Source organism: Danio rerio, chromosome 5 (genome assembly GCF_049306965.1).
Source record: "Danio rerio strain Tuebingen ecotype United States chromosome 5, GRCz12tu, whole genome shotgun sequence".
In the NCBI taxonomy this organism is placed as follows: Eukaryota; Metazoa; Chordata; class Actinopteri; order Cypriniformes; family Danionidae; genus Danio; species Danio rerio.
The window spans coordinates 16,661,617-16,686,513 of record NC_133180.1 but is presented as its reverse complement, the minus strand read 5'-3'; the positions used below and the strand labels follow the sequence as shown (position 1 = coordinate 16,686,513).

General features: G+C 35.8%; 1 protein-coding gene and 1 long non-coding RNA gene across 2 annotated transcripts in view; one reads left to right on the top strand and one right to left on the bottom strand.

Annotated features, from left to right (window-relative positions):
• Window positions 1-238: 238 nt before the first annotated feature.
• xbp1 (X-box binding protein 1) lies at window positions 239-4,683 on the top strand. The gene is given in 5 exon segments (NM_131874.1): window positions 239-574; window positions 2,307-2,403; window positions 2,550-2,666; window positions 2,773-2,939; window positions 3,738-4,683. Coding segments are annotated over 5 exon segments (792 nt in total). The 5' UTR covers window positions 239-350; the 3' UTR covers window positions 3,925-4,683.
• Window positions 4,684-9,073: 4,390 nt separating this feature from the next.
• The window catches only part of LOC141385780 (uncharacterized), a 38,554-nt gene continuing 22,730 nt past the window's right edge, over window positions 9,074-24,897 (bottom strand). The window contains exon 3 of the long non-coding RNA XR_012406757.1: window positions 9,074-10,422. This is a non-coding gene — a long non-coding RNA (uncharacterized lncRNA). The remainder of the gene's footprint in view (window positions 10,423-24,897) is intronic.

Genomic DNA, 24,897 nt, shown 5'->3' with positions numbered 1-24,897 from the left:
TCACAAACAATTGTTTCAAATTATGTAAATAAAAATATTTCAACATGTCTATAATAAATTTAATGTGAATAATGTGATGAGCATGAAAGCCCACGGCATAAACATGAAACTTACATCAGCTACTTTAACCCAAGGAAAGACTGACGTCCACATACGTCAGCGGTACGGCAGCCAATCACCGCGCACCACGACGGTAGAAAAAGAACGCTCGCGTTTCTTTCCTTCAGTTTTCAGAGATCTAAGGGGAAGATAATACAAGGAATTAAGGCGATTTTTTTCGGAAATTTCCCACCCCTAATCAAAACAGAAGGGGTCTCAACACAGATCCTAATCCAGACAACCACACAAAAATGGTCGTAGTTACAGCAGGGACCGGAGGAGCCCACAAAGTCCTCCTGATATCGGGAAAACAGAGCGCTTCGACCGGCGCGACACAGGGCGGGTACAGCCGCTCAATATCTGTCATGATACCGAATCAAGCCTCTTCAGATTCAGACTCCACCACCTCTGGACCACCACTGAGAAAACGACAGAGACTCACACATCTGAGCCCAGAGGAAAAAGCACTTCGAAGGTGAGGCGAGCTCGGATTTATTTTGACAAATGTGTTAAGTCTCAGTGGCGTAGCGGACGGGCCCGCAGGGCACGCACCGCGGGGGGGCCCCGCGTGATTAGGGGGCCCCACGTCGTCGCGGTTTTCAATAATTTAAAATCCAGGAACCGCAATAATCAAACTCTTGGGAACAAGTGTAGACGGAACCAAAGTTCACAGGTCTGTTTTCTCTGAACACCTCTCAAGCGGTGGACTACTTCATTCTGATTGCTTGCCGCCGAACCGCGTCATAGCCAATGAAGACGCGCCGCTGTTTCTCGACACCGGTTCTCGTTAAAAAATGAATGACTTCTGGCTACTTTTACGCTCTCGCCGCTTTCGGTTTGTGATCGCTCCTCAGTTTGTGTAGGATTCCCCGCGTTGTCGCTCCACTCCGCCTCCTTTTCCCGCACCTCAATTTGTGACATAGATATATACACTAGATATCGCATAGGGACCCTGAGCATGCGTCAATAGCGCCGCCACATTGGTACAGTGCTCCCAGGACAAATGTCATTCAACCGCACTAGACAAGTGTTATTACGTGAAGATGCGGGACTGTAGCGCTGTCTACGAGTGTAGTAACGAGCAAACAAAGAAAACAAAGCACAAAGGCAGAACATTCAATAGGTAGGATAAAGTTTTTTACGTTTTTGTATGTTCTGAAATTTGTGCTAATCAGGTAACGTTATTGATGATAATAGTCACTTACTGCATTCAGCATAAGGCAAAGTAGCTCCAATTCGCACTAAACACTCGGCTTATGCTAGTATTGTTGAATAAAATCAGCAAACAATGAAAAAGAAATATGACAACGAGATGCTGCGCTGCCAGAAACTTGTATTATTGTCAGCTAGTGAACGAGTCGTTCATAACGGAGATTCAATCACAAACGAATCGCTCCCCCCGTCAGTATGAGCAGTGAAAGCAGGAGAGGAGCTGTGTTTCAGCACATGATTAGATCAAATTTAACAGGGAGGGTGAATAGTACATTTCTGTACACACAAACACAAGCTTTTTGTCAGGAATGCCCGTGCGATAAGTGATCCATCAATGTAGAAAAGTGATGTAAAATTATAATTTTCATAATTGAAAAAAAATAAAAATACTAACATCCAGGAAAACTCCCGATCATAGATATATGTGTATATCTCTGGCTCTGCCGCCCCCAAACCCCCCCGACCCCCTTGAAAACTGGGGGCCCCATCGGTGATCCCTGCAGGGGGGCCTCCGCATTTTGCGCTACGCCACTGTTAAGTCTTCTAGCGTGCTTCGTTCAAAACGAGATATCTTTATCAGTGCGCGAATGTTTAACGTTACTTTTATATATAGACTGTCGAATTTGTACGTTTCAGGAATGCTAACGCTTTAAACGAACCAGTTTGACCCTTCCATATGGAAGACTTTGAATCCCTGCCAAGATCAGTGGGTTTTGCCGGTCAGTCCCTCCCCCTCTGAATCAATATACTCACATCTGCCTGCGTGGCAGGAGCGAGACCGCGCATGCGCCATTTCCTCAACACTCTTTCAGCCCTGCCAAAATGGATTGCATAATAATAAACCTGGTTCAAATAACAATGTAGAAAATGAATAAACTGAAATTGTATAGTCACTGTATCATGTCCCAGATAAAAATGTATTTATTTTCTAGCTATAAATGTAAAAAATAAATAATAATCATAATAATCATGTTTTTTTTTGTTTTGTTTTTTAGGAAATTAAAGAACAGAGTTGCTGCACAGACAGCAAGAGACAGAAAAAAGGCAAAAATGGGGGAGTTGGAACAGCAAGTGCTGGAGTTGGAGCTGGAGGTACTTTGACCATTGTTTTGCTTTTTTTCTATTTGATGTACAAGGATCTTTGTAGTTCAGAAGACAAATGTAATTATAAATGATGAAATAAAATAATAATAATGTTTAGATAATTTATGAAAATATAATTTTGCTGTTTTCCACAGAATCAGAAACTTCACGTTGAGAACAGGCTGTTGCGAGACAAGACGAGTGATCTGCTCAGTGAGAATGAGGAGCTGAGACAGAGACTGGGGTTGGATACCTTGGAAACAAAGGAGCAGGTAAACGATTTGGACTGCTCTCAGCAAAACTCACACTTCACAGAGGAGCTGTTTAATATTATAATTATTATTTGATTTCCTACTAAAGCTTTTCATTGTCGTTTAGGTTCAGGTACTGGAGTCCGCAGTGAGCGATTTAGGTTTGGTGACCGGGTCTTCTGAGTCCGCAGCACTCAGGCTACGTGTGCCTCCGCAGCAGGTGCAGGCCCAGCAGTCCCCAAATCTGAAGACTTCACCATGGATACTCACAGCCCTGGCCCTGCAGACTCTGAGGTAAATATCTCTTGCTCTAAGTTTTTGGATTTTGGAGGTTCATTTAAAACCATTAACTAAAAGGAAAAAAAAACTGTTTAAAAAATTGTAACAAGTCCATAACAACTAAAATGACAATGGCATAGGAAAACAATATTGAGATGATGAAAAAATGGCCAGCCAATCACAATTCATCTTGCTTGAGCATGCAAAATAAGACACAACATCAGCATACCTACAATAAACAGTAGTATTATACATTGGCGTGGACTATTATATTAAAAGAAAACCATAAAAAGGCTAATCTGTTATTTCCACTATAACGTAAAAACGTTGCTGTCGTCTTGTGCTGACGATGTCATTTGGAGCCAGAGACCGTGTAGCAGTCATCGAGATCAAATGCACAACAATTACATCCACACAACTGTGACGCTACATCTGTTTTTATAACACAAAATGCTAACTGAAAGCACCTTTATTCAAATAACAAATGTTTGAAGTATAGATCATGAGAACTCCCTAAAATGCCAGAAACCATAATTTTGAAAAAAAAAATGGAGTAAAATAATTCTAAATTTGCTTTTATTTACTTCAAAAAGGGTGCGGTTTATGACATACTGCAGCCAGTCAACAGGGGGCGCTCAATTTATTTAGCTTCAAATTTCAGATGTTTGGATGCTAGCATGCTTATTCTCTATGAACCGTTGACCATTTACACTGCAAGCAAATCTCATTAATCACGACCAAATCTTCTCTAAACATGCATTTATTAAAATATCATTACCTCACGAACAATATCTTTTTCCTCTTCGCCTGCAGTCTGATCTCCTGCTTGGTATTCTGGACATCCTTGACCCCGAGCTCTTCCTCAAGACAGACCTTCCTGAAGCACAGGAGCCTCAGCAGGAGCTCGTGCTGGTGGGGGGTGCAGGAGAGCAAGTACCTTCCTCCGCACCTGCAGCTTTGGGGCCCGCACCAGTTAAGCTGGAAGCCCTTAATGAACTGATCCACTTCGACCACATCTACACCAAACCCGCAGAGGTGCTGGTGAGCGAGGAGAGCATTTGCGAAGTTAAAGCTGAGGATTCCGTCGCCTTCTCTGAAACCGAGGAAGAAATCCAGGTGGAGGATCAAACGGTTTCTGTCAAGGACGAACCGGAGGAAGTGGTCATCCCTGCGGAGAATCAAACTCCAGACGCGGCTGACGACTTCCTGTCTGACACCTCTTTCGGCGGCTACGAGAAGGCTTCGTATCTGACGGATGCATATAGTGACTCTGGATATGAGAGGTCTCCTTCCCCTTTCAGCAACATTTCATCCCCTCTTTGCTCCGAGGGCTCGTGGGATGACATGTTTGCATCCGAACTCTTCCCCCAACTGATTAGCGTCTGAAAGTTTGCATACGATTGCGAATACCGCTTGCCTTTGCTCCTTTATTGTACGTGATTGCCACGTGCAACATAGTGATAATCTGGCAGAAGCCGCAGCATATAATCCTGCCATTTTTAGACCAAAGGCTTTCTGTTGATAAATTGTGAGTCTGTTTGTGCGCAAGACTTTGTTTGCAACTTTATGTACAGTTCAAACGTGACCCAGTATTTTTGTCGGGGGAAGGGGTTTGGGGATAATCGTTTTAAAAGTAGACCTATTTATTTGTACCTCTCCAGAGTTTTCTGTAATGTAATCTAAGATGCTTATTGTATAACTTTAATTTTATTGTAAATGCTCTCCTCAATCATAATGCATTAAAAAAATTTGCATTGCAGAACGTGGTTTGATTTCTGACTGAATCCAACACCTCTCACCGCAATTCATAACGTTTTGATTTAGAGACTAAATCGATTTGAATTTGTACGATCTCATTGGTATAATTTTGTACGGTTTGCGTCTCCCTAAATGACGATTGGGTTTAGGGGTGGGGTTGGGTGCCACACCTTTTTTTTTTTTTTTTTTTTTTTTTTTTAAATCATACATTTTCGTTAGAATTAGCCACTAAACTGACAATGTAAAATAGTTATACGTTTCCTTGAGATCAGGCTGCTGAATCTGAACCTAGATTATTATAGTGAATGAAAATAAACGAAAACATTTGTTAACTGAAATAAAAACTAATTAAAAAAAAAAAAAAAAATAGAACTCACAGAAACCTATATTGTGCATACAAAACTATTTAAAATTATAGCAGAAAGTTCTTTGTTTTCATCTTTGTAAACGTATTTAATACATAAATCGATTTACTTCGATGCCATGTGTTTGAACCGTATGGCACATATGAGTCTTTAATCCTGCTGCCATTGGCTAGATCAAGCCGATCCTCCTCCAGTCAGTCCTTGTTGCTCCTGCCACAAAAAAAATCTACTGGACATGACAGCAGCACAGTGACAGCAACAAATACAACCTGAGCAGACACTTAAAAGTATAATTTAACAAATTTGTGATCCTGATCAGGAATGAAACATTCTTTATAACCGGATCTTCTATTTGAACCAGTTCACCAAATTGAACTGAATCATTTGAAACTATTTGCATTTCCAGTAAACATTTATCAGACTTTTTAACATGTCTGATACCCCCTCTGACACGAAAGAAACCAATTTCTCAAGTTTCTTTATTCTGTTGAACACAATATGTATTTTTGAAAAAGGCTGGAAACCTGTAACTAGTAACCTGACTTCTATTTTATTTGTTTTCCTGCAATGAAAGTCAATGTTTACAAGTTTTCAGCTTTCTTCAAATTATCCTTTGTGTTCAAATTATCCTTTGTGACATTTTATAAAGGTCATCTGAGGGTGAGTAAATAGTGTGTGCTTTTGCGTTAAGGGAGAGTTCAGACAAAACCCAAACATTTTCCAACATTCCAAACATGTTTTGTCTTCTAGATGTTTACACCTTTATTTGTTTATATAGCTGAAAACAAAATGGTAGGTCATATACTTTCAATGTATTTAAAGGAATAGTTCACTTAAAAAGTCGAAAAAATCATCTCCATTTACTCGCACTTAAGTGGTTCCAACCTTTTATGGATTTCTGTCTTCTGTTGAACACAACATAAGATACTGAAGTCTGAATTTTTTTCCAGTAAATCTCAAACAGGTTTGTGACAAATGACAATTTTTTGGCTGAACTATCCCGTTAAACTGAAATATTTTAATACATAACAGAAAGTCAAATGTTTGGAACAAAAAAATAGCTTCATTTTAAAAGCTGGCAAAATGTAGAACCGATTCATTCAGTAGAGAAAACATAAAGTGTTGCCAAATAAGACCGACAAATCATGCTCTTTAGCTTAAATATTATCTGTCTGCTCTACACGTAGTACTGCAAACGGCTAGAATCAAATTCTCTTGTATTTTTAGTTCCACTACCATGTCAAGTTGCCCTTGGGACTTTGCCATCTGCTTTCTGTACTTTTCTAAAACTAGAGGCGATAAGATAGGCTTTAAAAGTAAACGATTACTCAATGACGTCGTCAAAACAGCCGTTTTATCTGATCTTTCTCCAGAGTTTCTTATAATCTGGCAATGAAGATTCTGTTTCTTTTTACAGAAAGTTTCTAAACGGACCTGTTGCTTCTTGAGTTTCTGTTTCAAGTTAAAAGTAGGCCAGCCAGGGTGGAATGTAGTGTATTGTGATTATGGGATGGTGTAGGATGGTTTACACCTTTTTATCCCCAAGCTAGCCCCAAGCACCCTAGTGCAGGGTGGAGACGGAGGAAGAGAACAGACCTCCAAAACCCCTTAGGGGCTTACATTCCAGGCCATGCCACATCGCAAGTTTTGAATACCAGATTTGCTGCTTTTGTAAGAGGAACAATGATATTGTTGGTGTTTCCCAGCAGTCATTTTCAACAGCATTTTGAGGTAGTGCTGAGCAAATTGGTCTGAAATCAAAATCTCGATTAATTGAACATTTTAACTCAATTAATGAACGATTATTTTATTTATTTATTTATTTCATTTTTTTGCCCTCATAGTTCACTGACAAGTTTTGTACAGTAAATATGCTTATATATGTGAGAGATTTTTGTTTAAAGGGTGCATTACTTGGTTTTAAAACAATTGAAGGAAACATGCTATCTACTATCTATGTTTATTTACTGAACATCAACGCTGAATAACTGGTTAAAAACACACACTACCTAAAACAAACTTTTCTTATAAAAAAAGCAAAAATGAATAACTTGAACTTTTGGAAACAAAATAAATGATTTTTATATTAAAGTATAAAATAAGCAATATCTCTTCTAAATAAATATCTCTTGGATATCATGTAAATAATATTTTAAACAGTGCATTCACTGCATCTTCTGTAAACAAATATTTTAATGTAATGAAAAATGTGCCATATCAAGGCATCTCAGCTCAGCTTACAATCAGTGTGAATGTAGTGCAAAGTAAAAGGCTCAAGAATGAGTCTATTGTCCTGCTTGACCAGAGATCAGATGTGGCTGCAAAGTGGCCACGAAAGTAAAAAAAACCAGCCTCAGCCTAACAGAAATTGAAATTCAATAATTAGATGAAAAAAAAATCGACCAAAAAAAAAATTTGATCGATTATAGGTTCTGAATGTCGATTTCGATTATTTTTTGATAAATCGCCCAGCCCTATTTTGAGGGCTGTAAATTTTGATTTAATTGTGCTTAAGTAAACTGATATGTCCAAATAGGTTAGAAATTAGTCCATGAAGGGCAAAACTGTATGCAACATTATAAAAGTATTATATATACACAGTTGAAGTCAGAATTATTAGCCCCCCTTTAGATTTTTTTTTCTTTTTTAAATATTTTCCAAATGATGTTTAACAGATCAAGGAAATTTTCACTGTATATCTGATAATATTTTTTCTACTGAAGAAAGTCTTAATGGTTTTATTTCGGCTGGAATAAAAGCAGTTTTTAATTTTTTAAAACCATTTTAGAGTCAAAAATATTAGCCCCTTTAAAGTTATATATATTTTTGACTGTCTACAGAACAAACCATCAGTATACAATAACTTGCCTAATTACCTTAACCTGACTTATTAAAACTATTATGCTTAGAAGTGTGTTGAAAAAAAAAAAATCTTATCTCTGTTACACAGAAATTGGAGAAAACAAATAAACAGGGGGGGGCAAAAAAAAAAAAAAAACCTCTGAAAAAAAAAATGACTCTGGCTAAACCTGAAAAAAGTCAAGTGGTGCTCACTGCAGAGCCATTTGGGCAGAGCTGAGCTCCAGCGAGGGGGAGCTTGAGCTCCTCCTTTCTTGCACTTCTTCTACGAGTGATGTCACTGGGGGTAGGGTTAGGGGTGGGGTTGGTGTACGCATTAAAACAGCTCATAGGAGGATGAGCGAGAGCTCATGCTCCCCCTCGCTGGAGCTCAGCTCTGTTTAAATGGCTCTGCAGCGAGCACCGTCTCAAAAAAGTACCGAAATATATATATTTTAAATAATAAGTTGAAGCCTTGCCAACAGAATGGAAACTTTTATGACTCTTTGCTTAAATTGTACTGGAATGAAATATGACAATTTTAAAGATTTTCATGGTTTTTCTTACAGAAAAACATTTCACCACTCATCCGTCTGAAGTTGAAATCTGCCTTCAAACACTTCTTTGTAATACCACATTGTGGTTCATCTTGTCTCATCCTGTCAACACACATCAGGTTTCCTGAGTTTTGCTGAGGTAAGAAACTAATGCAGTTTGACATTGCATAGTTACTTTTGCGACAGCAGAGTGTGGGTTTTGTGTGATCTAAAAGAGATATGGTAGAAGCAAGACAAAACACAGGCTAGGCTTTTATGCTGATGCATAGTCAAAAACACTGGTCATCATCAGTAATACTTATAGGCCTACCGTACTTTGCTATATAAAAAAACTCAAGCTTAAATTAGAATGTTATTGGAGCTCCTAAAATGTCCCAATCATCACCTTGAGTGATTGAGATAAATCCTACAGTAATTCTCATCTTACAGTCACAGGAGTCCAGCAGCTGGTGGTCACTCGGAAATACCCACAAATACCCCAGCCGTGTCAGTTTCAGGGGCTGCCCACCATCTGACCATGTGGGGGGTGGATGGGGGGTGTTGGATATAGCCTCAGGTCAAAAGAGCTCAACCCAAATCCCCATTTCTATTGTCTAACCGAAGAAAATTGAAAGAAAGACAACTGAAAAAGTAATTCTATTCACATTTAATAACATAGTGCTTTTTACAATGTAGATTGAGTCAAAGCAGCTTAACATAGATGAGGAAAACAAGAATAAAATAACATGAAATATAACACAAAGCCATGAAATATGATGATGTAATGATCATCTTGACTTGGCTAGGAATTAAAATGTACTGGGACAGTAACAGGCATCAGGTCAGGAGACATCATGCTGGAATGTTTTATGGATCGGAGTCTGCTAATAGAAGTGGTCAGGCAGAAGAATTCTTCAGCTCGAGGGATGAGATCAGACATGTGATGCAGAAGGTCAAGTAGCACAACATTTTCTACAGAGATTAACCTCTCAAGTCTTTGAAGAACATTTTGAGTTTGGGAGGATTTTCATGCATGGCTCACCAGTCCCTCAATGGTCACTTTAGGAGGGAGGTTTTTGCCTTAGGAGTTTTGTTATCAATGAATTACATGGCTGCTTTAGATTTGTCAGATGCAAATCATTAATGTGAATCTCCAGTTCCAACACAAAGAATTCTCTCTACTGGACTGAGGTCTGGTGACTATGAAGAGCATTTAAGTTTAGTGAAACTGGAATATTGTATAAAAAAACTGGCAAACAAAGCACCACTTCCACCCAAAGAGTCACGAAAAAAGAAAAATAGACTTTGCTGTGGTAGGAGAAGCCAATGTGACATATATAATGACTAAATGTTTTCTTATATAATAAATTTTGATCCTCATAAGACTAAGACCAAATGAAATAAATGGGCAGTGGCCTTTGGAGGCTCGAGACCGCTGTTTGGGGAAGCAGACACTCAGGACAGTTCTGGTAGGCAAAAATGCTGAAGCACCTTAATGACAGACTTTAGCCAAAGGATTTTACAAAGACCAAAACAACATATTAGATATTTTGCAATGTGGCCGGTTTGCTGGATTTTTCATTAAAGTCATCCCATAGAAACCATTTTTTTTTAATCACATGATCTGTTATAGCCAAAAATGACTTTTTTAATGAGCTTGCTGGAATTTATAAGGTGCACATTTTTCTTTATCAATTTTTCTTTATTCATTCATTTTCTTCTGCTTGTCCGGGGCCGGGACGCAGGGGCAGCAGTCTCAGGAGAGAACCCCAGATTCCCTCTTCCCAGACACTTCCTCCAGCTCCTCCGGGGGATTCTGAGGGGCTCCCAGGCCAGCCAAATGACATAGTTCCTCCAGCGTGTCCTGGGTCTTCCTCCAGGTCTCCTCCTGGTGGGACATGCCTGGGATACCTCACTAGGTAGGCGTCCAGGAGGCATCCGAAACAGATGCCAGAGCTACCTCAGCTGATGTCATACCTGCCAACATTTGTATCTAAAATTCTGGGAGAATGGGGAGTGGGGTTGGGGGATGTTTGTCTGAATAACACAGTTGAGAACTGGGTTAGTAACAGTACTGTGGTGTTAGTAACTTTACTATGGATCGGGTTTTGGGTGGCTGCTGTGATCGAAAATTAAAGTTGGAGACCCAGAGGTGTTTCAGATTGTACCAAAAAGCGCAATATCGGAAATTACGGAAAACAGGAAGGTCGCAGGAGATGGGTCTGAAATACTGGAGGATCCTGAGAAAAACCGGAGTGTTGGCAGGAGTCTCTCGATGTAGAGTCGTTGCAGCTCTACTCTATCACTTAAACACTAAAACCTGAACCACACTGTTCCAGTTACTGAACCACACTGTTCCAGTTACTATGACCATTTATGTGAAGCTGCTTTGACACAATCTACATTGTAAAAGCGCTATACAAATAAAGCTAAATTGAATTGAATTGAATCACTCCTCCCGGGTGACAGAGCTTCTCACCCCATCTATAAGGGTGCACCCTGCGAAGGAAACTAATTTTTGCCACTTGTATCTGAGATCTTGTTCTTTCAGTCATGACCCAAAGCTCATGAGCATAGAAAATGTATGTGCATATTGGCCTTTCCGTTAAGCATTTTTATGCAATATTCTTAAGTGCAAATACAAAAAAGTGGATGGAAACAAAGCTACTGTACTGTTTAAGAAACCAGTTTTAGATAATTCAACCATGAACATTTAGGTGCATCCATGCACATTGCAGTTTTCACATACCATTAATACAAGGTAAAATTACCTGTGGAGTTCAAAAGGACCATATAGAGGTGGGAATGTAAAATATAATAAATATTCTATTGACCACTTCTTAAAAGGAAAGTCAACACTCTAGGCTAACTGATTAAATAGTTTATTGAAAATGTATTATTATTATTATTATTATTATTCCATTGTAAGCTTGTTTTTCTAGTCTAGGCAACCTTAGACAACACACCTGTACAGGAAAGACTGGCGGTTAATATGTAGGTGAAAATGCATTGTTGATGTCAGAGGATGAATAAACTGGTTCTGCTGACAGAAAGGCAACAGTAACTCAATTAACCACTCATTACAACTGAATTCTGGAGAAGAGCCTATATCTGATCACCCAACACATCAAACCTTGAAGCAGATGAGCTACAGCAGCAGAAGAAAACACTGTCGGATACAGCTAACTGAAACCAGCCAGATTTCACGAGCAGTCATTATTTGACAAATTTGTCAGAAAGTGACTAATTTGTACAACTTATAGAATTGATTTTTAAGGGAGGCATGGCCCCAAACTCCATCCTTAAACCTACCTTTCATTAGGGGTTGAGCAAATGATTCACCGAATCCATTATTAATGTGAAATAATGCTAAATACTGATATGTGAAAGAGAACATTTGATTCTGTTACTTATGATTATTTAATTTGACTTGACAATAACAGAGTTTAAATATTTCACATTTTTTTTGCTTTAGCTTAAGATGCAAACTTCTAAAACAGAATGTTATGTATAGCCTTCATAATATTTTTTTTTTAAGTGAATGAAAATTTCACTGAAATATCAAAGTAACAGAGTTGACAAATAATTCATCTGCTATTATGAGTGTATCCTAAACACATTGTACAAATTATTGAAAAAAGAAAAATGTCTTAGCGCTTTCCAGAGTTTACCATCACAATGAAGCAAGTCACATGCTATTTCTAGTAGTGTTATAAGATATTACTTTCATAACTGGTGTAACAGAGTTGACCAGAATGTAGGTATACTCTCAGAAATAAAGGTACATGAACTATCACTGAGGCAGTACCTTTTCAAAATGTACCAATTTGTAGTACCAAAGGGTCCATAATGGTACCTCAAAGGTACTTTTTAGGTACAGTTGGGTACATACCTTTGAGCTACCACTGTGGACTCTTTGGATACAAATATGTATCTTTTGAAAAGATCCCGCCCCGGTGACAGTTTCCGTACCTTTATTTATGAGAGTGTACTGAAAAAAAAAAATATATATAACTGAAATGACAAATAATACACAAAATGTATGTTTTATGCAAATGTTTAACATGTTAAACACAAACTAGATGAATATTTGGCTTAATTATAATTGAAGCTGAATGTATGATTCCAGAGACAGAGACTAATAGTGAAAAAATATTCAAGCTAATATTTTCAAGATAAAATGTCAATAAAAATATACAAACTATAGGTGGGCATAGATTCATTTTTTTAAATCTAGATTAATCTCACTGCCATCTTTGAATTAATCGAGATTAAAATGGCTCATTTGAATTCTGCCGAAGGCATTCAGAATATGTGTGCTACCCAAACAACGACTAAAAGCAAGTCTTTGAGAACAGGTTTCTCAAGCCAGGTGGCGCATTAGACCAGTGGCGCATCTCCTGTTTTCAAAATGCATCACAAACCTCATGAGAAACTGTTCCACTATGATAATCGGTGATGAAATAAATGCTGGATAAGATGTACTTGTGTTTACTAACTGTTCATTCAGTTAAACATGAGTTTTAAACTGTAGGCCTACATAAGCTCCAAACAGCGATTTTTGATTACCTTAATCCGACTAAAGTCAGAAGTGAACTAAACAGAAATGGAATTAAGATGTGGAGTATGCATATGTTAGTGGCATTATTAAAGTAAAGATCAAACTATTACAGCGCCATGTAGGACTTTTAGCCATATTTTCCGACAAGATCCACACATCCGGCTGTCAGTAAAGGACTGCACACACACACACCGTGGAATGCAGAAGTTTTTTTTTCTTCATTTGGCGTGCATTATTAAATTCTATGGCAGTCTTACACCAGTCCTTACTCCTTATTTGCATCTAATACCCCAGTTTGTCATGGGGCATGAATGAAATGTTCGTGAGTTAAAATGAAACTGCCGAACTGCAGTTAAAGTCAACCAAACTTACAGAAAATTCTTACATGGAAGCACTTCACGTAAACACCTCAGTTATATTATTGTCTATTAAAGCAAATAACTAGATTTCAGATGTCCATGTAAATAAGTCAGTAGCGTCTTCAAAGTAAGTGAAAAATCTAGTAGGTCATCCTGCTGATTTGATTCAGAAGGGCACTTTTTGTCAGACGACTGGTTTGACTTTCATTCATTCGCTGTCATTCCTTTTAAAAAGCCCCCGCTCCATTTTATTTGTATATGTTTTACTCGAACGCATAAACTCTACAGGTGTCTGATAGTTAGATGTGGAGCTAACATTAATCAGATTCACTCTAGTAAACTGCATCCATGTTAGCACGTCAAGTTTGATGTGGTAATTTTCCAGTAGGAATGCACAAAGGTACGGAGACTCGTTCTCGCCACCAACAGTGCAATTCAGCCAGGTATGCATCCGCCCTAAAATATCAAGGTGAAAGTCATCTTAGCTTGCGTAGAATAGACCCAGCTCCCAACCCAACTTTGAGAACAGATTAATGGCAATATTTTTTTTTATCGTCTTGATAACGGCCCACCACTAATACAAACATAACATTTTTTAGAGATAGCTTTTTATATTTTATGCAAACATTCAAAATAGTTTCATTAATGTTTTTGCTTTCAATTTGAGGTTTATTTAGGACACACTGACACATATACCCGAAATTCTAGAGTCACCCATATAAATATAGCTTCTTAAAATCCCCCTATAGCTATGCTGGTTATACTGCCCTTATACAAAGCCCACAAGTGGCTGTGTCTTGGTGTAAATATAGTATGTGTGTGAGTGTGTGTGAGTGTAGGGGGAAGGCTGTCAAACATGGTTCACGATGTTTGCACTTCTAACCAGATGACTAAAACAGGAAGAACAACTGAGACGAGACTTTGTGTTGCTCTCCATTCACTGGAAGACCACATGCGCTTCCTCTTTTTCTTAACTCTCATAATTTCTGTGAGCTCAGGAAAAAAAAACGAAGCTGTCTGCTCAGTACAGTTATGCAACACTGCAATCATAAAATGTATCCCTGCTATTTAACTAACTGCTGGTTGCTTTTTTAGGAGACACCTACATAAAAATGTTTTGGTGAAGCTCAATGGTTCAAATTAAATACCAGTTAAAAGCAATCTGTTACATTTATCTTCATGTTAAAGGGAGCTGCTTTATTTGCACATACTGTAAATGCTGTCATCGTGCCTTTATGTGCACTTAGTTCTGGAATGATTTATTTTCACCTTTTAGGAGCTATATCCGAAAAGTGGTCAAATATCAAATATAATGCATTTAGGCTATATCATAGGTCTCAAACTGGATTCCTGGAGGGCCGCAGCTCTGCACAGTTTTGCTCCAACCCTAATCAAAAACAGCTAATCCAACTACTCAAGGTGTTCAAGACTTCGAGAGACTATTAAGCAGGTGAGAGTTGGAGGTGGTTGGAGCTAAACTACACAGAGCTGCGGCCCTCCAGGAATGAGGTATATGCACAGCTAGTTTTAAAGCCAATGATTAACTTACAGTGAAAGCTTAATGCGACTATTCGTTGATTTCACAAGGTTCCTTTTACAACATTGTAATGTTGTACAATGTTGTAATGTAATTAAAATATGATCAGTGAAATAGACTTCAGCGTCCATTAAGTTGTTCTAGCGTAAAGCGTGATCAAAGGCTGTGTAACTGCTAGCGCCGTCAGGATCAGCAGGCGAGTGCAGAAACTCCATTGAAAACACTGAGGTAATACAAACTGTCGTATTCAAAATACATGGTGGGGGAAAATTGAATTGAATTCAGTGCTTCTTGTCCGATCTGAGACCCACTTCATATCGCATATCTAACAGGCAGTGAAGATTGTGGTTTTAAAGAAATCTAATTTTAAACGTGATAATTTTGTAATGCAAAGACAGTTCACCAGAAGCCCTTGAGCTGCCTGACTAAAAATTAAAAGTCTGTGAGCATATAGCACATTGAGTTTGAGACCATTGGGCAATATGTCTGAGTTATTTTTATTTAACCCATTGAAGACAAAATTATTAGCCCTCCTGTTAAATTTTTATTTTGTTTCAAATATTTCCTAAGTGCGGTTTAATTTTTCAGCATTTTTAAACATTATAGTTTTAATAACTCCAAAAGTGGACCTTTTATTCACCTCGTTTTCTATTTAATTATGATATTTAAATATTAAATATTACTATTTTTAGTGGGATTAGCTTGTTAGATTGTCATCATAACCACACTTTTTGATGTACCAAAAAATATTCCCTAAAGATTTTATCCCTAAAGAGATAAAATTCTAATTTATTACGTCATATATCATTAAAACAAAATCGGAATCTGGTAAAGTAATAATAATAATAATAATAATAATAATAATAATAATAATGCAGAGCTTCACAACTTTCTAGCCATTCTTATAAAAAAACACATTTGAAAATTCATGGATTAGAACATTCCTAGAGATGGGTTGCAGCTGGAAGGGCATCCGCTGCGTAAAACACATGCTGAATAAGTTGGCAGTTTATTCTGTTGTGGCGACTCTGGATTAATAAAGGGACTAAGCCGAAAAGAAAATGAATGAATGAATGAATTAACTAATAAATAAATGAATGGATTACAACAATAGCCAAAATAGTATTCAACTGAATTTTAATATGGGCTGCTTTTGGTGCTTCACACCTTTTCATTGATCATTTTTTGTTTCAAAAATAAGGTGCAAGATTTAGAGTAAAAGTTACTTGTAAAATGTTTTCTTTTTTTAAAAACAATACAGTAGCGAAAAATAGCGTCACTTATGGCAGATTGTGTGTTTTTTTTTTGCACAGCTTAATGTTGGACTCGTGAAAAATATTTGTTAGCATTGGGCAAAACTGATTAGCTGAAGTCAGACCGTGGCAACATCCAACAGAGGATACCGCTTGGTTCTAAAGCCTTTTTGATGGGTTATTTTTTTTACCATTTATGATGGAATAGCAGTCAAAATAAGACAAGTGGGCTTTTGTATGGGATCAAATCTGGATCTTTGTCTGCGAGTGATGGGTCTTTTAAACCTCCCACCCCCCACCCCCTGGCTACGGGCCTGGAAAATGCTGTGAAAAATGTCCTTGATAGATAAAAACATTAAAATCATTAAAATATTTTAAACAGAGTTTTTTTAAATGAAAATAATGAAAAGGATTTAAATGTTTAGATAAATAACCAATAACAATCAACCTGCACCAAATGTTACATAATTGTTATGTCAGTGAAGACAAAGACACAGTAAAGTGAAACATTTAATAAAATGTATTTTATGTTATTAGGTTTTGTGCTGTGAAGAAAAATACTTAATAAAAAATTATGAAATACTAAATAAATAAATGTATTTTTTTTACATTATTGGTTTTATTTTTTTTACTTTTAGTTAAAGTTGTTTATCTTTTTTTTAAATATATTGACGTAGTTTACATTCATAAGATTTCTTTGTTTAGTTATTTCGTCACAAAGTAAAGCTGAATAAAAATGTGAAATATGGTCTTGGGAATCAACTTAAATAAGATATATTTAATGTCTTTATATGTATAAGTATTTCAATACACAACTAGGCTTATACCCTAGTTCAGAATACAGTTTTTTCAGACGTGTACTTAAAGCAGTTATAGCAGACTATCTGCATAACTAATAAAGCCAACCACACAGAGCTTATGCTAAAATTACTACACCACTGAATTCACACGAGTGTACACATGACGGCATGTTTCCTCAGTGTCTTCCGTGTTTGTTTGCTACAAATTCCGCCTGACTGTCAACACAAAAATGCTTTCATTGGTGTACAAGCAGCCAGGACAGTCTCTGTGGGATAAAAGCATTTACATTTTATATTCACAAGTCTTCAAGACACTTTAATCCACCGTGACTCGAGGGCAAAAGTGGTCGAAGTAGACACAATCTGCTGTTGGAGAAGCTGTAGCACAAACAACACAACTGCTAACCTGTAGCCGCTAAACCTTTAACAATTTAACCTTCTTCATGATTCAGAAACCACTTTGCTGTTTCACTCTTCCATTTCCTGAACATCTGACAGAGCAAAAAAAAAAGCAACATATTCCTCCTAGACGACAGTGTAGCAGTTTAAATCAATATTTATATCCAAGTATTTATGATGTTGACCCGAAGGATATCGAATACGCGACTTATCTTGACTAAACTGTTTGTAATACATTATTAAAAGTCTTTAGGAAAGGTCAAAGTTGATATAAACCAGCTGTAAAACTCACCAGCCAAAATTCATTCACGTGGAAAACGGAAAAGCAGGACGGGGTTGCCATGTCCGTGATTTTCAAACTTAAATTAGGCCAGCAAGTTGATGATTTTCAATGAAAGCAAACATTCCGACCAGATTTGGAATAAAATAGCATTTTAAAACAAATAAATAGTTGGCGGTTCATTCCACTGTGGCGACCCCGGATTAATAAAGGGACTAAGCCGACAAGAAAATGAATGAATAATTAAATAAATAAAATAAATAAATGCTGAAACAAAACAAATGTGAACAAAAATAGGCCATGAAATTATTTTATTTTCATACTTTTATTTTAGAATTTATTTTCTTTTCGGTTTAGTCCCTTTATTAATCTGTGGTTGCCACAACGAAATAAACTGCCAACTTATCCAGCACATGTTTTTATGCAGCGAATGCCCTTCAAGCTGCAACCAATCTCTGGTAAACATCCATACACACTGACTGAATATTATATAGTAATAAAAAAATAGCTAAATATAAAACATGTATATTTAAATTTAGCAAAATTGAACACTACTACATACAGCTATCTATAGATAGATAGATAGATAGATAGATAGATAGATGCAGTAGGTTTTATATATATATATATATATATATATATATATATATATATATATATATATATATATATATATATATATATATATATATGTATATATGTGTGTGTTTATGACCTATTGTCACATATCTACAAAAGTATATATATATATTGATTATAAGTCAAAAAAGGTTTATAAATAAAACACAAATTAAAAAAATATATATCTGTATTGTAGAAAATGGTATTGACTTAATGTTTGCCTTTTAAAGAAAATATTAAAGCCACTGCTTACATTATTTACATGAGAATTTACACAGAAAAGACGATAAAAAAATAGTCAAATCAAGTTTAGCTTCAACTATTTGGCAACCAACATTTTTCCAAAGGTCTTCATTTGTGTTCAGTGCAAGAAAATAACTACTTCACATGTGGAAGGTGAATACATAGTCCTTTGTGTGAACTATACACAGCATAATGATATATTTATTCACCTTACAGAAAGTAAATCAAATTTACCAATCACATTCATCTACTTCCAGTCAGTGGTGAAAAAAGTAGTGAAAAATCATACTTAGGTAAAAGTACTATACTTGTCCAAAAATGAAAAAAATGTAGTGTAATGTAATGTAATGTAATGTAAAGTGTATTTATATAGCGCATTTATTGTGTATGGCCATACACCCAAAGCGCTTTACAATCATGAGGGGGGTCTCTTCAGCCCTGCTTAGCTTCAGCGAGTAACCGGTCTTGGGCTGCAGGGTGACATGGCTGTGGCAGATAGACTAAACGTATCTGTTGTAAAATTACTCAAAGTATGGGTAAATAGACCTTTACTTAAGTACTTAAGAGTAGTGAGCATTATGCTGTAAAAAGCTGATGCATTAACATTTAATTTGTGGATGTGTGTAAACGTAACATTCTGTAGTGCGTTAAGTTATTGCCCAGCAGGCACACAACATCATAAGACGCTATTAGGTTAGATTTAGGTCGTGACATCAGGTGACCAAATGTCTATTCAATGTCTATAGGCAGCGTCTAAGGGCAATGTTTTTTGGATGTCCATTAACAACATCAAATGACTTTGATATTTAGTTGATTTTAGGTTGTGTTAGGAAGTGAACAACGTCGAGCCAACATCTTAAACCATCGTCATGCTGACGTCAAAAACAGACATTTTTTCGTCAGGCATGGCAAACAAAACCCAACATCTGATAGATGTCATAGTGGTAACGTCCACACAATGTCACGCTGTAACATTAATATTTGGTTGGTTTTAGGTTAGATGTTGGACATGACATCAGCCTGACTTGAGTTTTGACGTCAACCCGATTGTCATTTCCAAACAAATTGCACGTGCCCATGACGTTGGTATATCACGCCAATCTGATGTCATGTTGACGTCTTTTGCCTGCTGGTTTTAAGTCCATTTCAGTCATCATACAGTAAACATCTGTTGTCATCTTCTCATCAGTGACATGCATCTAAACAGTCTCGGTCAATGCGTGTAAAGATTTTGAAAATCTACTTGGACACTTTTATTGCTTGTAAACAGTTTGCTGCATTTAGAAATCACCCATGTCATGAGTGAGTTAGTTCATTATGATGTGATTTACCTTCTGTGTGAGAATTTGACTGGACAGGAATCACAATCCCCATAGAAAAGAAAAAAATAAAGTAGTGACTGCAGGTTGAAGGAAAGTAGTGGTGTAAAAGTACAGATACAGCACTAAAAATGTACTCAAGGGAAAGTAAACGTACACATCTTTAGAACTACTTAGTAAAGTGTAATTCCTGAAAAAAAAAAAAAAAACTCAATTACAGTAATTTAGTATATGTAGTTTGTTACTTTACACCCCTCTCTACTTCTGACTGCAGTTTGCAGCACTGGAAACGAAAATTAAAGGAAGTAAAAAGAATTATTGCACAACAATCTTTTCCTGTAAAAGTCATAAACCAGGTTTTCTAGTTGCAGCACAAGAATGTCCTGAAATCAAGCAGGAACTCAAACTGTGGGGAACTTTTCCATATGTAAAATAGATAAATATAAAAAAAAATGTTAATTAAAATCTTCCTAAATTTCACAAGATTGCTTTACAGCTTTAAACACAGTCATACACAGTTGAAGCCTAAATTATTAGCCTCCCTGTACATTTTTTCCACAATTTCTGTTTAACAGAGTTTTTTTTAACACATTTCTAAACATAATAGTTTTAATAACTCATTTCTAATAACTGATTTATTTGATATTTTCCATGATGACAGCGCATAACATTTGACTAGTTATTTTTCAAGACACTAGTATTCAGCTAAAGTGACATTTAATGGCATAACTAGGTTAACTGGGCAGGTTAGGGTAATTAGGCAAATCATTACACATTATAATGATGGTTTGTTCTGTAGACCATCAAAATAATAATAATGACCTCAAAATGGTTTGAAAAAATATATAAACTGATTTTATTCTAGCTGAAATAAAATAAATATAACTTTTTCCAGAAGAAAACATATTATAGGACATATTGTGAAAAATTTCTCCCTCTGTTAAACATCATTTGGGAAATATTTTAAAAAGCAGAAGGGCTAATAATTTTGACTTCAACTGTATGTCACTCAAAGGCATGGAAACATAAATGGTCATCACTGACCCTCACAAAACCACCAACATTCAGACAGAAACCAACACGTATTTTGTTTTACTTCCACAGAAAGACAAAAAAAAGCCAATTGTGAGATTAAGCTTCCTGTGCTCTTGATTTTAGTACTCGCTGTGGTTACTGTGTGGTTTTATTCATAGTTGCTGAACTTGACGAGATGCACGCTGAAGTCATATTATGGCACCTGATGGCTGTAAATCACCAATAAAAAAGATGTTAATGTATGACCATATGCAGTCACTTATTCCATTTAAAGAATAGCTCATAGGCGTCACGGTGGCTCAGTGGTTTACACTGTCACCTCACAGCAAGAAGGTTGCTGGTTCGAGTCCCGGCTGGGTCAGCTGACATTTCTGTGTGGAGTTTGTTTTATAGTTTCTCCACGTGTTGGCGAGGGTTTCCTCCGGGTGCTCCGGTTTCCCCCACAGTCCAAAGAAATGCGCTATAGGTGAATGTGTGAGAATGTAAGAGTGTATGGGTATTTCCCAATACTGGGTTGCAGCTAGAATGGCATCCGCTGCGTAAAACATGATAAAGTTGGCGATTCATTCCTCTGTGGTGACCCCTGATGAATAAAGTGACTAAGCTGAATGGAAATGAATGAATGAATGAATGAATGAGAATAGTTCACCCAAAAGTAAACATTTCCTGGCATGTAGATTCAATGTAACTTAAATTCAACAGTAATGACTAATTCATTACAGTCTTCCAGCATTCTTCAAAACATCTTCTTTTGTGTTCAACAGAAGAAAGTCAAACAAGTATCGATTTCAGACTCTTTATTCCATAAATAATGGTTTGTGTTTGAGTAAGAGGTCATGAGGTCACAGTGATGTCACATTTAAATGATCAAAGTAAAGCATCCGAAAGGTCAGGGTGATCACAGTGAACAGAAAAACACTCACTGTCTTTGAATGACTGTGTGTAGGAATGCAGCCTGTTGGGACTTCCTATAACGTATATGAATTCCATCAAACCGGTTATCTTTTGAATTGGACTCTTGATGATTTCAATGTGTTAATAGGTACAGAATTATTAGCCCCCCTTTGAATCTTTTTTCTTTTTTAAATATTTCCCAAATGATGTTGAACAGAGCAAGGAAATTTTTACAGTATGTCCGATAATATTTTTTCTTCTGGAGAAAGTCTTATTTGTATTATTTCGGCTAGAATTAATTATATTAATAATTATTTTAAAAACTATTTTAAGGTCAAAATTATTAGCCCCTTTACATATTTTTTCGATAGTCTGCAGAAAAAACATTATTATACAATAACTTGCCTAATTACCCTAACCTGTCTAGTTAACCTAATTAAGCCTTTAAATGTCACTTTAAGCTTTATAGAAATATCTACTGCCAATTTGTTAAAAAAAATTAAACCAAGTTTAAGATTTAAAGTTCATTATGTCATGTGACTAAAGAGAATGTTGTAAGTTTTCCATCTGGAGTCCACTGAGGGGGCTGCCGGTAATTGAAAAGTAAATATTGAATTTTCCTTTGAAAGAAAATGTGGTGAGGCACAAGATCAGGCTTCATTTGTTGGCACACTCACAAAAACACACAACCACTCACACTCTCTTGCTTAACCGGGTTCATTTCAAAACACACAAAATAAATAATCCTTCAAACAAGCAGTGTTCTGTCTACTATCAGGCCTCTCGATTATTACATCTCTTTTATATTACATTATCTTCAGTATAATGTCAATTTGTGTCAGTCAATTGTAATGCATTCATTTTACAGCTTTATTGCCATTTCTACAGGTTTTTCATGCATACATAATTTTCCCTGATTATAAATAATCTGTTAAACAAAAAAACGTAAAATGAATTTATTTTTCTGTTTGTTGCAGTATTTGAATATCTGAATTATCAAGTGATAAAATAACTCTTAAGAGTAATCAATCATTTGGCCTATGCAGTGCACTGTGTGTCAATATATTACAGCTCCCAGAAAAAAAGGTCTAAAAGAGGTGCAGATTTGCCCTGGATGCAGACGCTGAGGTATTCTAGAAATGTCTGAAAACAGACCTCACTCATGGCCCCACCAGATGACCTTCAACCCCTAGACTTTCTACTACTGCAAGTAAAACAGATCAGCTTATCATGCTGGATAACAAATCCTACTGTTACTCTTGAAGTTCTGCAGATTTGTAACAGCAAATCTACATAATTTAACAAACGGTTAAAGGTTATCAGTGGGGAAAGGACAGCATCAAAATTATATATAATTAATTGCTGAATTTTATATCCTGATTTACGCCACAAAAATGCAAATTAAAAACTTTAAAAGGTATAATAAAGAAAACCCCTTTTTATAATAAACACAACAACAATAAATACAAATGAACACAAAGCAAACAAAAATAGTCAGAAATAGTTGTGTTTCTTTCAGAATGTGTTAATGTTAGTTTAAAATTAAAGTAGTTATTAGCTCCATTAAACAAGTTATAACATTTTATTTTAATGACATAATTAAATCCAATAAAAGATTTAATAAGATGAATAAATGCTTTACAAGTAGTTTTCATAGTCAGATTATTTTAATTAACAAACTAAGCCTTACTGAAAATGCTGGCAAACAATAGGCCCTTAAATAATCAGAATTTGTTTTATTAATATCTCAAGCATGTTGTAGGGAAGATTAACTGGCATTAATTATGTTTAAAAAATTAATAGTCTATTAATTCTTCATACATTTGGTGCTGTGATGAACAAATAACAGAATCCTGCACATTCATAATGTATAATTGAATAAAGGCATGTATATTTATGGTTTATTGGTCAAATACTGTCTTTCACACTATAATAATTGACAACTTTACATTTTATAACTAAACTTTACATTTTCTTAAATATTTCTAGTTTTCTCAATGTTTGGCTGTAAAAGCCAAGTGTGCTTTTGATGGACTGATAGCAGAAACACATGGACATCTGCCATAGATTCACAGGTTTTACTTGGTGGTAATAAAAAAAATATATATATATTTACATACATATATATACATATATATATAATATATATATATATATTAGAATGACTCAATTTAAGATATTCAATTTCAGTATTAGAAAGTTTACAATTTAATGCCAAATGTGCTTCAGAACAAACAGAAACATGAACATGAAAGCTGAAAACAACGATGAGATATTGTGAGACGCGATGAGGAATATTTTGTGTGTAAGATATGGATAGAAATGAATGAAAATGCAAAGTTTGGTTATGAATGTTATGTGAAGGCTTCGCTTTTAATTTTTTATTAACTAACTAAATAAATGAATGATAAGTTAGTATGTGAAAATTTATTTGGTCTAATAAATCATAAAATAATACAATGCTAAGTGTAAAATAAATTTTCCTTATAATATATACATTTTATATACTTTTAATATATATTTCTTAATTCTTAAATCTATTTAAGTGTACGCAAATACATATATTCAACTATAAGAAAAGGAATATTTTTACTATTATTCCTATTAGATATTTTCATTATTTTTAATTGTACTAAACAAATTTTCATCTATTTAATTGTATATATATATATATATATATAATTTTTTTACATTATGATTATATATATATATATATATATATATATATATATATATATATATATATATATATATATATATATATGTTGCAATCGGGATTTCACAGTAAGTAAACCCAAAACCCCTAGTTTCTGTGGTACAAATACAACACTACAAAATACAAAATAGAGATTTAACTGATTTACAATGATTTGTTCAGGGGTGCATGTTGTTTTTCTCCACTTAGGACTTACTAAGGGGTCTCTCCCGCCATCTTGTGGCAGAACATCAACCATCACATTCTTAGATTTGCTCAGGCTAATGCCGGCCGATGCATTGAATCCTACACTTAGAAATTGTAAATATTTTAAAATAGGCACTATCTTTATACAAAAAGTAAATAGTTGTAATATAAACAACTACATTCTCAACTAAAAAAGCCTAAAAGAACATCATGCTACCCAACAGCTGCAATATTTGTAGAGACAACTTGTAGAGTGTCCTCTGCTCATCCCTG